Here is an 18053-nt window from a genome sequence, read left to right as displayed (position 1 = left end):
CCAACTGACTTTCTTCTTTTTCTTCCCAGTGTCGTCTTTGCCCCCTTTTCTTCACATTTTCCCTACCTACCTTGCTCACCCTCCCTCCTGTTTCTTCTCCTCCCTTCTCTTCTTGCCAGAATTGTAGCCCCTGAGTGATCCTGCCCCATGGGGTCCCCACTATATCCCCTGGTTTCCTCTCCCTCTGCCTCTTCCCCTCTACCCCCTCCTGTCCTACCCCTTCCTCCCAGAGCTCCTTCCCTGATGACCTCTGAGCCCCTCGTCCCCATGTCCTGCTCTGCCCCTTCTCCTCTGCACCCTGGACTAACTGATGTTAACCCTCTTCTCTCTTCCTCATGGCTGGCAGATCTGCAGGTTTGAGCTCTGTTTCTTTGTCACTTCCCACCTCATCTCTTCTCTGCTTCATTCCATTGCCCTCCTCCACATCCACTGCACCCCCACCACCCTTCCCATCCTGTGGGGCCCAGGCCAAGGCTGTGGCCCAGCCTTTGCAGACTGAATGCAGCCACCTCTCCCCATCCTCGCTCCCCAGCCTGGGGACGGGGGAGCGAGAGTAGGAAGAGGAGGAGAAGGCAGCAGCTAGGGTAAGTGACCGCCCCAGGATGGGGGACCGAGGAGGACAGAAGCCCAGCAGGGGATCTGCCAAGGGGAAGGGCATCCCAGAGACCCCAGTGCCTGAGAGGGAATTGGAAAGAAAGGGGATTTTATCCTAGAAGGAAGCCAGGAGGAGGAGGAGCCGCCAGGCAGAAAGAGAGGTACCAACCGAGGCAGGCCTGAGATTGGCCAAAATAGGTCTGTCTAGCCCAAGTCCAAGCCTCTAGAGGGTTCTACCATGATTCAGGGACAGACAGGGGCCCTGGGAGGCAGAGGGTATGAGAGGAGACAATTCCTTGCACTGGTACTAAGGTAGTAGGATGGTGCTTCTTTCCTACGACCAGCTGGCCATACCCCACATAGTCAGGGTCAAGGGGTGGGCCTGACTCTCAGCCTGTACCACCACTGTCCCCTCCAGGGAATCCCCTCCGGACTTTTTAGCTGCCCCTTGGCCTTCCTTTATACTTGCTTTCCATAGAATATAAGTACTTTTTAATTATAAAGTTTACCATTTAACCATTTTAAGTGTATAATTCAGTAATGTTCTGTATAGTCATATTATTGTAGAATTCAAGCATGTTTTAAAGAAGCAGTTACATACTTGTGCTTTCTATATGCTAAGCATTGTTCTAAGCCCTTAACAAATGTAAATTCATGAAATTGTTATAATCCTTAAAATAGTCCTATACAAATAAGGAAACGGGTACAGAGAAGTTAAATATTTTTCCCAAGGCCCCCTGGATTTTAAGCAGTGAGTGAGGAGCAGAGTGATGTGTGCCCAGCTTTCAGGTGGCTGTGGTCTCATCCCAGCCAAAGGCAAGACCAGCAAGTCCCAGGTCCATTGGGGATCATTGCCTTGTGGGGATTAGGGGGATTGGCCAGGAGTGCCCCCTCGGAGACCCAAATTTTAGGAAGTTCCCCTCAAGCTGAACCTGACTTGATCTGGTCTACAGGGTCTGTAATGGTGAAGTCTCCCCTGAATAGGGAACTGGTCGCCAGCTATGAGGTCACGCTTTCCGTGATTGACAATGCCAGTGACCTACCAGAGCGCTCTGTCAGCGTGCCAAATGGTAAGTCTCCCTGTAGGCATATCCCATTGGTTACTCTGGGCAGGAGGGTGGGCAGGAACAGGCAGGGGCCTGGACCCAGGGAGAGAGCAGCAGGGTTGGATTTTGCAGGGTAGGAAGGATGGGGACATAGGGCCAGATGGCCTCAAGTGGCCATGGGGCCACGATAACTGCTGGAGTGAGGAGAGACTCCTGGCAAATACTGGCTCCTTATCTTACAGCCCAGAGTTTTCAGGAAGGAAGGGCAATCCTGGTCATCTCTCACATGTCCCACTCTCAGAGGGCCCAGGCTGGTGATAGAGAGGAAACAGCTCAAACAGGAGATAGAAGACCAAATCAGGAGTAGGGCCTTAAAGATCCTCTTAATCCTATCACATTGAACAGATTGGGAAACTGAGGCACAGGAGGGCCAGGTTACCTGGTAGAACATAAGCTCCTTTCTCTGAAGAGTAAGCGTCAGACCAGGGAAAGAGCCTGAGGAGTGGGTCAAGTTTTAGGGAGTTCTAGGAGGGCTGTGAGGTGCTGCCATCCTCCCCAAATTTGGCTAAGACTTAGGAAGGCCTGGCCCAGCCAATATTGGTGCCCTTCACGTCACTCTCACCACCCACCCTGTCTCCACTGCAGCCAAGCTGACAGTCAACATTCTGGATGTCAATGACAACACACCCCAATTCAAGCCTTTCGGGATCACCTACTACACAGAGCGGATCCTAGAAGGGGCCACCCCAGGTACCACACTCATTGCCGTGGCAGCTGTGGATCCCGACAAGGGCCTCAATGGGCTGATCACCTATACCCTGCTGGACCTGATGCCCCCAGGCTACGTCCAGCTGGAAGACTTCTCAGCGGGTAGGTCAGAAATGTACTGACATGTTGGGAAACATGTATCTGTGCCTGCTTATCCTCCGAGAGGGACCATGGCCACTTCTCACCCTCCATGGCCCCTCAGTGGACTGGGCCAGATCACATCTAGCCAAACTTCCAGTCACTCTAGATGCCCAAACTAGAGAGCAGGAAGGAAAACCCAGCCCCACATTGGGGTGGAAACTCCCTTTGAGGGTCTCTGGAAACCTGGGATGATCTATCACCCAAGCCTCTGCCATTGGTATCACTTAGGGAACAAGAAGGCCAGAGGAAAATGTCTCAGTGGAGGTCCTTGGCTTGGTTTTCTTTCCTTTGTCTTGTGAAAATCGGTTTCATCCCTCTACTAAAGAAGAATTGGGCACTGGTTCCTCTCATGCCTCTGGGCTGCCACTGGGCACTGCTGCCTGGCCACCCTCCTTCTTCGAGGGACCACCTCTCCTCAAAGCTCCAGATCCTTCTCTTCATACTTTGGTGGATTTTCATGAGTGGGAAGTGGCCAAAATGGCAGTGGGTGCCTCTGTGTCTTAGGGAAGGTCATTGCTAACCGGACGGTGGACTACGAGGAGGTCCACTGGCTCAACTTCACTGTGAGGGCCTCAGACAACGGGTCCCCACCCCGAGCAGCTGAAATCCCCGTCTACCTGGAGATCGTGGACATCAATGACAACAACCCCATCTTTGACCAGCCCTTCTACCAGGTGGGTGATGAGGCCACAGGTTAGGTCCAGGACCCATGCCCACTCCATGAGGTATTCAGGTGCCCTCCATGCCCACCCTGCTATCCTCCACCCCCGAGGAGCAAGCAGCCCATGAGCAGCTTGATGCCCTGGGTTCTCAGCATCAGTGAGTTCCTAGGTCAGGACCACAGACTCTAGCACTGACTTGAGCTGCTCTTTCTGTCCACGGGGCTCCAGGAAGCTGTCTTTGAAGACGTGCCCGTGGGCACGGTCATCCTAACGGTTACTGCTACTGATGCCGACTCGGGCAACTTTGCCCTCGTTGAATACAGCCTCGGGGATGGAGAGGGCAAGTTTGCCATCAACCCCAGTACGGTAAGCAGGCCTGACTGTGGGAAGGGGGAAGGAGCCAGGGTCATAGGCTGAGAAGCCACCAAAAGTGTTGCCGTCATTCCCCCATGTCTGACTCCTGCCCACAGGACATCTGTAGCCTTAGACGTATTTTGTCTGTGTCAGCAAACCCTGTGCTCAGAGTCCCAGACATCCTGTAGACAGTGGCCCTTTTGTGCCAGCAGACATGGAAGGAAGTGGCCAACATAACTGGAAACCAGCCCTTTGTGGGATGCAAACTTCTGAGGCTACAAAACTTGATTTAAATATTGTATGACTGCTTTTAGAGACTGTCAAAAGAGGTATAGGAAGCTCTGCAGAGAGTGGGCACAGCATGTGAACACCTACTGCTTACACGGCCCAGCACTCAGTGCTGGGTGGGGTGGGGGCGGGGTAGTGAGAAGCCTGCACAGGTGCATCTGCCTTGCTCCCATGAATCTCAAGCTTGTGGGGAAGCAGAAACGCAAGAGAAAAGATGGATGATGATTCCAAATATCTGCAAATGGGTTCAAAGCTGCTGTTTATGGTACAAGAGGAACCTGTGACCTGGGGATAGTGGTCAGGCAAGGCCTTCCTCAGTTGCTGAAACTGGATTTTCCCTCCCATTGGCTCACCCTGCCCACTTCCTTCTGCACTCTGACCTCTCAGCAAAGGTCTGTCTCTCTCCAGTTGAGAGTGAATAACCAGACATGCTCCTCGCATGCTGCTGTGTACAACAGATATTTATGGAGTGCCAACTATATACCTGGGCATGTAGTAAACTCCAGCCAGGACTGTTCATCCCATCTCCAGATAGACTGAGGTAGAAAGGGCAAGGAGAGCCGTGGACCGCACATTGCATGAGGTAGCAATTGCTGACTCTTCTGTCCAGCCCTGTATCTCCAGAGCCCAGAACGGTGTGTGGCACATAGTAGATGCTCAGTAAATATCTGTTGAATCGATGAAGGACCTGACTCCACCCTCTCCTACTAGGGTGATATCTATGTGCTGTCCTCTCTGGACCGGGAGAAGAAGGACCACTATATCCTGACTGCCTTGGCCAAAGATAACCCTGGGGATATAGCCAGCAACCATCGAGAAAATTCAGTGCAGGTGAGGAGTACCAACCTGGACCAGGAACACCAGGGACAGGGGTTGTAAAGACAGCAAGCAAAGCCTTTTAGAGAATAACCATCGAGGAGCAGGAGCAGAGCCACCCAATACCCCCTCTGCCCCCCTTAGAGACGTGAAGACAGGAAGAGAAGGCAAGACTTAGCTGGGTGGGTTGCCGTGGCTGTGACTCAGGGATGTGGGGACTCTGTAGGAGAACTATCTCGTGCCAAACATCCCTGGGTCTCAACCAAATAGACCAGAGGCTCCACGTGGTCCTGTGTCCACCAGGTCCTACTGAAAGAGTCTAACAACAAACATAAAGCTATTGTCTTTATTTTTGTCTCTCAAAGAACATCAGTGAGGGGTCAGGTTCAGAGCCCATTCCTATTCCAGTTCTAGTGTCCACAGTTGTTCGAGTCCAGTGTCCCACCTTCTAAGCTCTCCAGCCCCACTTCTATTCAGGTCCCAAGCCCTGGCTCTTTGCTTTTCCTCTTTCTTCCCCCTTTTTTCTGCCTTCTCCAGTTCTGTCTTTCTGTATTCACTTCTCTCAGTCCTCCCTCTTAATAACTTAACCATCTGAAGAAAACTCTCCTGAAGGCCAGGAGGTGAGAAGCTGAATGGACAAAGAGAAATTCTCTTTCTCAGATGAGGGAAGGGGCCAGGCACACTTGCACATCTGCCTCCTGTCCCTGGCACACGGGCGTGTGCTGTGGAGTCAGAAGCTTCTGTGGAGTCAGAAGCTCCACTTGCCAAGCACACTGCACTTGTCACGTAACCTCCCTAGCCTCCAGTTGTCAAAACTGAAGTGGGGGGCATAATGAGAGGGAAGCAGTGATGATGCCCCACTTCCTGCGCAGTGCATCTGGTCAGTCAGGGAGATGGGGGTTGAAAAATGTTTGTGCAGAGAGAGATTTTTAAAATCGCTGCTGTGAAGTGCTCTGAGTAGGATGCTGGCAGGCAGTGGCCAAGGAAGGAAAGGCCTCGTGGCCTGCTGTGTCCACAGGATCTGCCCTGGGCTATGGAGTCAGCAGAAGGAGCCAAGTTCCAGGCCAGACACAAATCCAAGTTAAGAATGGGCCTTGGGGGCAGGGGAGAGGGATATGTGTGGCAGAGTCACAGTCCAGCATTATGCTTCAGAGATTAGAGTCACATGCATAGGGCCCTGGAGCAAGGAGCCAAGGGCTGCCTAGGAGGAGGGTGAGGAGGGGCTTGCTGCAGGGCCCAGACACAGCTTACCTGTTAACCACAGTACAAGAGTACAGGCCGGGCACTGCACTGAGCATCTAGCACCCACCATCCCAGGTGAGCCTCACCAGCACTTTGAGAGGCACAGTGAGTCCTCACTTAGCATCATCAATAGGTTCTTGGAAACTGCACCTTTAAGCAGAAACAACTTGTCGTGAAAAACGAAACCAATTTCAGCGTAGGTAATTATGTTCCTGTGTATATTCATGATCACAAAAGCTTCACCAAACTTCTAAACAAAGACCCAAAACATTTCTAATATCAAAGAGTCATTTGTATTCATTCATTTTCCAGCCTGCTTATTCCAGAGTGGCCAGAGTCTATCCCAGCAGCTCTGGGTGCAGGGGCGGGAACCAACCCTGGACAGGATGATGCCCTTCCGTTGCAGGACATCCACCCCCCAACCCCACTCACATACCCCACACCCCCACCACTGACCCCTGTCCACCCACACACCACACACACACACACACACACACACACACACACACACACACACGCCGTGAACCTCCACTCACAGAGTACCAGGAGACAACCCACACAGACATGGGAGAAGGTGCAGACTGCACACACAGGGGTCCTGAGAGAGAAGTGTTTTTTCTTACTGATGTTATAACAAAATGACATTGAAGGAAATAACAGTAATTGATAGTCAAGGACCTGCTCTAAGATAGTGTCCCAACAGACAGGCAAGGAAACAGCCTCAGAGAGTTAAATAAGCTGGAGGTCAGACTCCATCCCATTGGAGGCCATGCCAGGGCACACCTGTCCCTCTCCCTACCCCTCCCTCCTGTGTGAGAAGCTTGCGTAAAGCAGCCCCCCATATGCTTCTGACCTCTGACCTCAACCTCCCCCGCAGGTGATGATCCAGGTGTTGGATGTCAACGACTGCCGACCACAGTTCTCCAGGTCCCAGTTCAGCACGAGCGTGTATGAGAATGAGCCAGCCGGTACCTCGGTCATCACCATGATGGCCACTGACCAGGATGAGGGCTCCAATGGGGAGCTGGTCTACTCACTTGAGGGCCCTGGTGTCGGTATGTAGCCTGCTTCTCGGTCCTGATACCTTAAGGGGTGGGAGGGACAGGCTGCTATGCCTGTGGCCCAAGCCATGCCTTGCTCTCCTGCCCCACCTGCCAGATGCCTTCCACGTGGATATGGACTCAGGCCTAGTGACCACAACGCGGCCTCTGCAGTCCTATGAGAGATTCAACCTGACTGTGGTGGCCACGGATGGAGGACAGCCTGCACTCTGGGGCACCACCATGATCCTGGTGGAGGTCATCGACGTCAATGACAACCGGCCCATATTTGTGCGCCCACCCAACGGCACCATCCTCCACATCAGAGAGGTACCACTGTCCCCTGGGGCTCCACTCACCAACATCCCCTCCCAGATGTCCATGGCTGCAGTCACAGTGTGGAATGGCCAAAGGTCTCCCATTGGGAAGGTGGGGAAACTGAGGCCAGAGAAGGAGCAGACTCGACGGGTGTCAGTGTTCAGTACTCTGAACAGTGATAGTTAGCGTGGGCTGTGTTCACAGAAGACTCATGTGCAGCTCTGCCACTCACCAGCCAAATGACCTTGAGTGAGTGACTTCTCTGAGTTCATTTTTTCACCTGCACAATGGGGCTTATTAATAGTAGATGCCCCATCTCTTGCTCCACAATATCTGCCAAGGACAGTTTCCCCAGCCACCCACTTCCCCTATACTCGTCTCAAAATAAATGCACATGCCCCTTCCGTCTGTCTGTTGTCCTGCTGATACCCATGTGAAGACAGCCTAGGGTTGAGGATGGGCATCAAAATAAGAGCCAAGGGCAAATGACTGATATTCTGAAGTCGCCAATTGCTCTAAATTGCCATGTAGAGATAGGGACATCTCCTTGGTCTCCTACCCTTCCTCTCAGCACCAAAATGCTGCCTGGGGGGTTCAGGCAGCCTGGCGCTCCCCCTTGCTATTTTTTTTATGGCTATGCCTTTAATTCTTTTTTTTTAAAATAATAAATTTTATTTTTATATTCCCCATACAATTGCAGCCCCCCCATTTTGACCCCAATCCCTCCCCTCCCGCCCCCGCCCCCCTAAAAGTGTCTCTGGTTCATAGTTTTTTGTTGATTTTGATTTTCACTTTCTTATAGTTATTCATTTTCCTGGTCCCTTATTTAAGTTTTCTAGATTCCTGCTATGAGTGAGACCATCCGGTATTTTTCTTTTTCTTTCTGGCTTATTTCGCTGAGCATGATCCCTTCCAGCGCCATCCATGTTGCTGCAAATTGCATATGTTTATCTTTTTTGAATGCTGAGTAATATTCCATGGTATATATGTACCACATCTTCTTGATCCAGTCATCTATTTTTGGGCATTTGGGTTGTTTCCAAAGCTTAGCTATTGTAAACAGTGCTGCTATAAACATAGGGGTGCAGGTGCTCTTTGGAATGGATGTTTCTGTGTCCTTTGGGTAAATACCTAGGAGTGGAATTGCTGGATCATATGGAAGCTCTATGTTTAGTAGGTCCAGAAATCTCCACACAGCTCTCCACAGTGGTTGGACCAGTTTGCACTCCCACCAACAGTGCAGGAGAGTTCCTTTTTCTCCACACCCTCGCCAACATTTGTTGTTGCTAGCTTTTTTAATATGTTCCATTCTCACTGGTGTAAGATGGTATCTCATGGTAGTTTTGATTTGCATTTCCCTGATGACAAGTGATGTTGAACATTTTTTCATATGCCTGTTGGCCCCTTGCTATTAATTAGATGTAACTGCCATTATCATGATCAGAGACTGGCAGACCATGCTGAGCCAACCACTTCTCAACTAAACGTCAAGAAACTTGCTCTTTCTCTTGTGTCCTGGGCAGCTTATCACGGGTCAGCATGTGATGTGTTGACTTAAATAAACTGAGTCAAGCAAAAGTAAGTGAGTTTATTAAAGAGTTAAGGTGCGTGACTCAAGCCCAGGAACAGCCTCCAGACAGCTCTGGGAAAGCTGCCCGGATTGAGCTCTTCGCTGAGAATGTTATAGTTTGCCAGGGAAACATTTCAAGGACTCAAGCAGGTGTCAGTTAATGTATCTGCTTGCTGCTGTCTCTGCACTGAGGAAAGCAGGGAGGGTGGTTCAAATCTACCCTCTCCATTTAGAGCCTTCTCTTCTGGGCCAGGAGCTGGCTTTTTGTTGTTGTTGACACAGCTTTTCGGCAAGGCCAGTCCAGCTGGGTCTTGGCTCTTTGATTTGCATGCCTTAGTTGAGACCAGGCAGTGGGGTATTTTGGGTTATCGCTTTCAGTTTACAGGTGTCAGTTCACTTTTTAAATATCTTAAACTAGAATTCAAGAGCCTGTCGTGCAGGTGTAGTAGCATGGCCAGGCCACCTGATAAGTTAGTAACAGACTGGAACCCACGTATCTAGTCTCCATCCACCGTGTCATTTTACCTGCTTGTCTCCCAATTTCAGGCACCCCACTGGGTGGTTGCTGTTGTTTGGAGATACTAGAGCTCTGATTGGGGTGGCAGAGCGCAAGACAGACCAGAGAACAAAGGCTGGCTCTGGCCTTATCTTTTAGATTCTAGTCAGTCTTCTAAATCGCAGCACCCAGTGGAACCAGATGGATGGATGGGAGCAGCTCCTGAAGGATGGGCACCCTGAGCGGCAGGTCCCTCGCTGTGCTGTCAGTGGGCAGCAGCTTTGGCTGGGGGTGGGAGAGTGGGGAGGGGTGTTCTGGCAGATACTGACTACAGGAAAGTCCAACCAAGCCGACAGGAGTTCCTAACAGTGCTGGAAGGTGGCCATGGTAGCAAGGCATTGCAGGCAGGCCGAAGGAACAAGAGTTCCATGGGGATTCTCTCAGATGTCCCAGGAGCCACCCTCCCGTCACGCCTCTAGGAGATCCCACTGCGCTCCAACGTGTACGAGGTCTACGCCACGGACAAGGACGAGGGCCTCAACGGGGCTGTGCGCTACAGCTTCCTGAGGACGGCAGGCAACCGAGACTGGGAGTATTTCACCATCGACGCTATCAGCGGCCTCATCCAGACTGTACAGCGCCTGGATCGCGAGACGCAAGCGGTGTACAGCGTAAGGGGTGGGGCCGACACAAGGACGGGCGACACAGCAGCGGGGCTGAGGGAGGGGCTTTCTTGGGGCCACAACTGCATAAGCAGTGCCTGGGAGGGTGATGACCTGGTGCACCCCCATACTCCCTACTGACTATATTCCTCTGCCCCCAGCTCATCCTGGTGGCCAGCGACCTGGGCCAGCCCGTGCCATATGAGACCATGCAGCCGCTGCAGGTCGCGCTGGAGGACATCGATGATAATGAACCCTTCTTCGTGAGGCCTCCAGTGAGTTTGCACGTTCCCTGGGCCCAGCACGCCCACACAGGGACTCAGCGCCTGCAAGCACACACATGCACGCACTCCCGTGCATGCACTCCCGTGCACACCAGGCTGTATGCACACACAGATGCTCCTGAAAACTCTGCATATATCTCACAGGATAGCTACATCCTGAGCAGCTACAATTCGAAGGCACTATGCAGAAGTCAAACAATGCTTGACTCATGGCGCTGACATTATCAGATTGGATATACACACACACACACTAAAAATGAGTTCCGCCTTTTGGAGCTTGGGCTGAGCTCCTCATCTGTCAGATTCTGATGTATTTTCTAGCATTCACATGGAACATGATGTTCACTGGAGACTGTGCGCATGTGTGTGCACACACACACATATACACATGCATGCAAACATCCATTCAGGTGCAGGGATACTTCAGACAACATACCAAGCCCAGCTCTACCCTCATGGAGGATGTCACTGAACAACACTCCCTGATGGCAAAGCTGGGGTGTCCCAGGCGTAGCCCTTGCTCCCTTGAAGTTAGAGCAGTTCTGCTCCCCCCATAAGGCCTGGGCAATAAACCCCCTCAGCCCAGGAGCCAAGGTAGCACCTGGGGTGCTCATGGGACTGGAAGATGGGACCTTCCTTCGGCTGCCTGTTGTGACATCCCCTCTCCCCTACAGAAAGGCAGCCCCCAGTACCAGTTGCTGACAGTGCCTGAGCACTCCCCGCGAGGCACCCTTGTGGGTAATGTGACAGGTGCTGTGGATGCTGATGAGGGCCCCAATGCCATCGTGTACTACTTCATTGCAGGTGGGTCCTGATGGGGCTACTGCTCTACCTACTCTGGGGCTGGAGGTGAGCCAGCTTGCTTGCCCTAGCACTGCCCCCTCACTCTGTGCCATGGTCCCACCCGCAGCTGGCAACGAAGAGAAAAACTTCCGTCTGCAGCCCGACGGGCGTCTGCTGGTGCTGAGGGACCTGGACCGAGAGCGCGAGGCTATCTTCTCCTTCATCATAAAGGCCTCAAGCAATCGTAGCTGGACACCTCCCCGTGGGCCGTCCTCTGTCTTCGACCTGGCCACTGACCTCACCCTGCAGGAAGTGCGCGTGGTGCTAGAGGACATCAATGACCAACCACCACGCTTCACCAAGGCTGAGTACACTGCAGGTGCAGGAGCCAGAGCCTGGGCCTAGGGTGTCTGTGGCCTCTGACGTGCCACTCATACCTGCCTGCCTGTTCCCACAGGAGTGGCCACCGATGCCAAGATGGGCTCGGAGTTGATCCAGGTGCTGGCCTTGGATGCAGACATTGGGAACAACAGTCTCGTCTTCTACAGCATCCTGGCCATCCACTACTTCCGTGCCCTTGCCAACGACTCTGAGGATGTGGGTCAGGTCTTCACCATGGGTAGGAACCTGGGTACACATGGGTGGCTTCCAGCCAACACTTCTGTCACTGTATGGACTGTAGTGTTAAGGAGATGGGGTCTGTAGGAGCACCACAAGGTATGGGGAGCCAGCCAGCCACGTCAGGCCTTCCATGCATCTGCCCTTCCGTCCATCAGCCAGCCAATCAGTCATCCGTTGTGAATCCTTTATCCATCACCTATCATCTCGTCTCTAATTATTCACCTCTACACCTACTTACTCCTTTCTTCTTTCTCATTTCCTCATCCATCCATCGACCCATCTGTCCATCCAGCCCATCAGCCACTCCAACCATCCATCTCCAGTCACACAACTAAAAATCAGATTTCACCAGAAATCTCTAGAAAAATTGTAAGTTCTGGCAGCACAGGCTGCACTCTCCTGACAATACTTATTAGCCAAGCCGAGGCCCACACACCACATGTGCAGCTGGGCATGTGTGCTCACTATGCCCACCCCTCTGTCACCTTCGCCCTCCACCCTGCAAGCACTTGTGTCCGAGTTGCTGCAAGCCTGTTATATCCACTTGCCCTGACCCTTGCCCTTTCCTGGGGCATTTGAGGCACTGGGTGGCCCCTGAGCACCCTGCCTGGGGGCTCTTCCTGCAGGAAGTGTGGATGGCATCCTGCGCACCTTTGATCTCTTCATGGCCTACAGCCCTGGCTACTTTGTGGTGGACATTGTGGCCCGGGACCTAGCAGGCCACAACGACACAGCCATCATCGGCATCTACATCCTGAGGGACGACCAGCGCGTCAAGATCGTCATTAATGAGATTCCCGACCGTGTGCGTGGCTTCGAGGAGGAGTTCATCCGCCTGCTCTCCAACATCACTGGTGCCATCGTCAACACCGATGACGTGCAGGTGCCCCACGCGACCCACTCTGTGGCAAGGGATGATGGCGGGAGAAGGGAGACTGGGCCAAAGCGGGGCAGGGCAGTGCAGAGAGCACAGGAGCATAAAAGGGGCATATGCCCCTAGCCATCTCCTAGCTCCAGGGACTTGGTTAAGACCTTCTAGGTCTTCTGTCCTTGGTTTCCTCAGCTCTGAAGTGGATTAATAAGTTTCTGGCCCAGGGCTGATGAAGTAATGGGCATCGTGCTCGATCCTCAGTGAGCATTCAGTAGTCATTGTACTAGTAGGGTAGGGCAGGAAGGGCCCCTAGGGAAGGCCTGGCCGCCTCATCCAACCCTTTGCTCCTGTCCCCTCCTCATGATGCCTCTTCTCTCCCAGTTCCACGTGGACAAGAAAGGTCGGGTGAACTTCGCACAGACGGAACTGCTCATCCATGTGGTGAACCGCGATACCAACCGCATCCTGGACGTGGACCGGTGGGTGAGGCCTGTATTGAGACTGGTCTGCCTCCCTGTCCTGGCGTCTGGGAGGGGACCCACCAAAGGAGGCAGAGACAGCATCAGTGTGGCACTCCCCTCCAGAGAGAACACATGGAGGCAGGAGCAGAGCTCCAACCTGAGGCTTACTCTCCCCATCTAGAATGTGGCAGTATTACACCTTGAGGGTCAAATAGGATTCCTATATGAAGGGATGATGAGCCCTCTAAGCCACAGTGCTACCCTCGCTGGGTGGACTTGAATCTTGCAAGGCTTGGTGCGAGGGTGAAATCTGGGGTTGAGGCAGGAACTGGGCAGACCCTCCTGAGTGGGATAAGCTCTTAGAACGACTGAGGACAGCAGCTCTGGCCCTGCCCCTCACCCAGGGTGATCCAGATGATCGACGAGAACAAGGAACAGCTGCGGAATCTTTTCCGGAACTACAATGTCCTGGACGTGCAGCCTGCCATCTCTGTCCGGCTGCCTGATGACATGTCTGCCCTGCAGGTACCTCTGGTGGCACCCCCTCCTACAGCCCCCTTCCTGCCCCAGGCACCGTGCCTACTCATGCCTGACCCTGCTCCCTCAGATGGCGATCATTGTCTTGGCCATTCTCCTCTTCCTGGCTGCCATGCTCTTCATCCTCATGAACTGGTACTACAGGACTGTGTGAGTGACCTCTACCCACCCTGCCCTGATATAAGCCAACCACCCCCGTTCCTGTAACACAGTGGCAAGCAGGGCCTGTAGGTCCTGAGATGCCAGCCCAGTCCCAGCCTCTCTCACCAGACCCTCTCCTCCTCTCTCCAGACACAAGAGGAAGCTCAAAGCCATTGTGGCTGGCTCAGCAGGTGAGCAAGGACTATGATGGTTCTGGAGGTGAGAGGGCAGGAGGGAATCCTGGGGGCCTAGAGGACCTGCCCAGGCTTCGCAAGTCTGGCTGAGGCTGTGGGCTGGCTCCCCCAACTGCAGCAAGTAAACCCCTGCCCTCCACATGCCAACCCTCCCCTCTGCAGGGAATCGAGGCTTCATCGACATCATGGACATGCCCAACACCAATAAGTATTCCTTTGATGGGTGAGTGGAGTGGAGCCTGCCAAGGGCCCGGGTGGGGTGGAGCATTCCTTGCTGCCAAGAGAAGTCCTTACCAGTGCAGAAGGGAAAGAGTGCCTGAAACCTGGGGTGTGTGCGCCCTCTGGTGGTCTGGTCACCCCTCCTCCAACCTCAGAAACTGTCCTGCAGGGTCCACACCCGACTGGGACAGACTTTGGACATGAGGTACAGAGTTATGCAGAGTAAGGTTTCTACACCAGGCTGACCTGGATTGACATGTCCTAGCAGGATTCCAGGGTAGGAGGAAGCACCCAGAGGTGCCATGGATAAGGGACCCAATTCTCATGGCCCTGAATCCCCAGCAATATGGTTACCAGAGAAATGAGCAGAGGTTGGGGTGAGGCAGGAAGGGTAGCCACCCATTCAAGCTATCCTTCCTTACTCCACCCCACTCCTCACCCACAGGGCCAACCCCGTGTGGCTGGACCCTTTCTGCCGGAACCTGGAGCTGGCGGCCCAGGCAGAGCATGAGGATGACCTGCCAGAGAACCTGAGTGAGATCGCTGACCTGTGGAACAGCCCCACCCGAACCCATGTGAGCCTGGGGCAGGGGGCGGGCAATGATGCAGGATGGATGGAGGGGAGGGAAAGTCAGGTCTTCACCACTGCTAGCCAGGAAGCTGCATTCTCCAGGAAATGATCCCAACCCTGTGTGTGCACCTGTTGTCTACCGCTGCTCCAATGAACGTCCCCTCTCTCCCCAGGGAACTTTTGGGCGCGAACCAGCAGCAGTCAAGCCTGATGATGACCGTTACTTGCGGGCAGCCATCCAGGAATACGACAACATTGCCAAGCTGGGCCAGATCATTCGGGAAGGGCCCATTAAGGTGAGCCCTACCTGAAGGATCCTACCCCAACACACACACACACACACACACACACACACACACACACACGTGCACATCTGCACCCAAGCCCCTAGCTGATCTTGCACCCACTCCAAAGGATACAGGGAGGAGGGAGGGTGCTGGAAAACAGCTTTCTCCACCAGGACGGCTAGACATGCCCTCCACTGTGGCAACACCACCAGAGCAGAAAGAGGGGCCTGGGCTTAGGAACTGATAAAGAGTTGCATCAGCCTATAGTGACTTCCAGGCCAGGGCTCCTCAAAGATTCTGGCTGGCCAGTGTCACCAGGCTCTGCTCCCGATCCTTCAGGATGAGAGGCCTGAGCATCCCTAGTCACCTTCCATCACTGCCCACCCCAGTTAGGGAAGGAAAGAGGGGTGGGGCTGGTGGGGGAGGGTTTAGGTGAGGGGTTGACCCTCTCCCTCCACCAGGGCTCGCTGCTGAAAGTGGTCTTAGAGGATTACCTGCGGCTCAAAAAGCTCTTTGCACAACGGATGGTGCAAAGAGCCTCCTCCTGCCACTCCTCCATCTCTGAGGTAGCTGGGTGGGCCAGGGAGCTGTGTGCTGTGCCCCAGTCCTGGGGGTGTTCGCTTTCTCACTTTCCTGTCACCCCTGCCCTCAGTGTCTCTGAAGCTCAGCAGCCAGGGTCACAGACAGCAATTGGGTGGAGGGTTCCAGGAAGTCAGAAGGTATGCTGCTTTCTGGGCTCTGCAGTGGGTTTTCCTGGAGAAAGGGTGGGCTGCAGGGCAGCATTTCTCAGATTCGAGAAGCCCAAAGAAGGTACCTTTGCAGGAATGGCCGCCAGGGTCAAGTATGTCTACAGATTTGCTAGTGATTCTGTCAACCCTTTACAAAGTCAGACTTTACCTAAGAACCCAGATTTCCAGCGGGGCCCCCATTTCCAACTGGAAGAGACTGTTCACACAGGAATGAGCACCAGTCGTGAGGCTCTGCTTTACCTACCTGCGGACACTCTCTACCTGGTCGGACGTAGAGTTGAGCCTGTGTATTCACAGGGAATATACAAAATGAGAAAGATTCTTGTAGGAAGCCCATTCTCCCAAGAACACAGCTAAGTAGTCATGCGCTAACAATGTCAGAGGCTGGACAGGCCTGCCCCAGCAGGAGCCCAGAGTTTCTTGTGCAGTAAGTAAGGAAGAACCAAGCTGGGGCCATTTACCTGTTAAGCCCTAGGGCATGGCCCTGAGCATATGGGGGTCCCTGACCAAGGGGTGGTCCTGGCCTCTTGCAGCTGATCCAGACAGAGCTGGAGGAGGAGCCAGGGGAGCGCAGCCCAGGCCAGGGCAGCCTGCACTTCCACCACAAGCTGCCGACGGAGCTCAAGGGGCCCGACGGGATCCACATGGTGCACGGCAGCACGGGCACGCTGCTAGCCACTGACCTCAACAGCTTACCCGAGGATGACCAGAAGGGCCTGGGTCGCTCCCTGGAGACACTGACTGCAGCAGAGGCCAGTGCCTTCGAGCGCAATGCCCGCACAGAGTCCGCCAAATCCACGCCCCTGCACAAGCTTCGAGACGTGATCATGGAGAGCCCGCTGGAGATCACGGAGCTATGACCAGTTGGGAGCCTCAATAAGAGTGAGAGCCTGTCCCCCGCCCCCTCCCAGGGCAAGAACAGGGGCAGGGGCAGGGCCTCGGGGTATGGTCCCCGCCTCAGGACAGCTTTGGTTGCACCGCCTTAGCCTGGCCTGAGGCCCACATCAGCTGCACAGATCCACTTCGCCAGACGCTCATTCAGCATCTGATCTCTATCTTCATAAAATTTGTTATTTTTTTAAAAAAGCAAACAAAAATGTTAAGTGTCTAAGGACAAGGTAAGAAGGGTCACCTGGGACCAGAATCTGAGGACCAGCTCAGCCCAGGCTGAGGTGAAAGAGGCCAAGCAGGACCTCTTCCCCTCCCTACCCCTCCCCTTCCCTTAAACAGCGCAGGAGTCCAACTCAACATCGGGGAGAGAGGCCTAGAGCTGGCGTCCCCTGCCTGGCCTTGACACCTGACTTCAGTTCAAGTCCCACTGCATTTCTGCCGCAACCCTGGCTGGACATCCAGGTAGGGGCAGTGAGTGATCCCCACCTCCCCACATGGACATGGTCAATGTCAGCAAACAGCATTTTCTCCATTTCACTGGCTTCCCAAATGTGCCCGGCTCCTAAAGAGAAATGACTGGTATTCCCTTGGGTTTGGAATGTAGAGTGTTGGTGTATGTTTCCCCCCTTTTCTTTTTTTTTAAATTAAGCTGTTCCCGCAATGTTTTCCCCTTGGTTTTGTTTAACCGGTACTCACTGAACGTTTCTGGAATGGTCTGAATTTTAAAAAGAAAAGCAATTCACAAGGAACCGGCATGCACTCTGGCTCTGGTAAACTACTCGTGTGGTTGGGGGTGGGGGGGACGGGAATGGCACTGAAGGGCAGGGCAGATCTGGACCCCGCTTTCAGCCACTCTGTTGACCCACTACTGGTCCTGGCTCCCTTAGGCAGAACCAGGTGGGTTATTTTACTCACTTTCTTGTCGCCATGGAACTACTCGGCACTTACTGGGCACTTAAGGATCCATGGCCTTGAAGCTAGTCAAAAACCAAATCCTTCCGGCTGAGGTACCACAAAGGCACAGGTCTCGTTGACACAACTTTATTGTTAAATCACAAACTTTAGTGCAAAACAAAATTAAGTCCATTTAATAGCAACTGCACATCTTACTGGCTTTGCTTGCTGTCCCCCAGCAACCAGAAGTGAAACAGAAGGTGCAACAGGAGAGGAGGCAGGGCAACGGCGATGGCCCCCAGACAGCAGACCCTCTACCAGTTAGCCAGAGGCTTAGGAGCTTTCATCCACATTTATTTGAAAGGCAAAGTCAAAAAGAGCATCCACGAAAGGGGGAGGAGTTAGGTGGTCACGACTGCCCGGAGCAACGGTGGGCCCTGGGTGGCAGGGCAGAGGCAGCCACTAGAGCAAGCAATAGGTGGTCACCACTGTCTACATACTCACACACAAAAGCCAGGACCTCCACAAAGAGTGAGCAGGTTACATTCAGGTA

The 18053-nt window shown here is 53.4% G+C and overlaps 1 protein-coding gene across 2 annotated transcripts; it reads left to right on the top strand.

Moving 5' to 3' along the window:
* Positions 1 to 1555: 1555 nt before the first annotated feature.
* Positions 1556 to 16575, top strand: LOC311178371 (cadherin-23; the record flags this gene model as incomplete). Of its 2 annotated transcripts, XM_084244906.1 has the most annotated exons (22): positions 1556 to 1664; positions 2286 to 2510; positions 3054 to 3223; positions 3440 to 3577; positions 4565 to 4684; positions 6789 to 6966; positions 7070 to 7281; positions 9815 to 10006; positions 10159 to 10272; positions 10956 to 11085; positions 11192 to 11443; positions 11522 to 11683; positions 12312 to 12568; positions 12938 to 13035; positions 13422 to 13542; positions 13625 to 13704; positions 13846 to 13886; positions 14052 to 14112; positions 14554 to 14683; positions 14853 to 14975; positions 15428 to 15532; positions 16249 to 16575. In XM_084244906.1, 22 exons carry the CDS (start codon positions 1556 to 1558, stop codon positions 16573 to 16575), a joined length of 3345 nt encoding a protein of 1114 aa, XP_084101032.1. The 2 variants fall into 2 exon arrangements, with proteins under 2 accessions (XP_084101032.1, XP_084101033.1); XM_084244907.1 differs by lacking the exon at positions 15428 to 15532.
* Between the last annotated feature and the right edge of the window lie 1478 nt (positions 16576 to 18053).

The sequence above is a fragment of the Talpa europaea genome (genome assembly GCF_964194135.1).
Source record: "Talpa europaea genome assembly, chromosome: 10".
Lineage (NCBI taxonomy): Eukaryota > Metazoa > Chordata > Mammalia > Eulipotyphla > Talpidae > Talpa > Talpa europaea.
The sequence above is the reverse complement of the archived record's forward strand: the minus strand, read 5'-3'. Positions and strand labels throughout refer to the sequence as shown.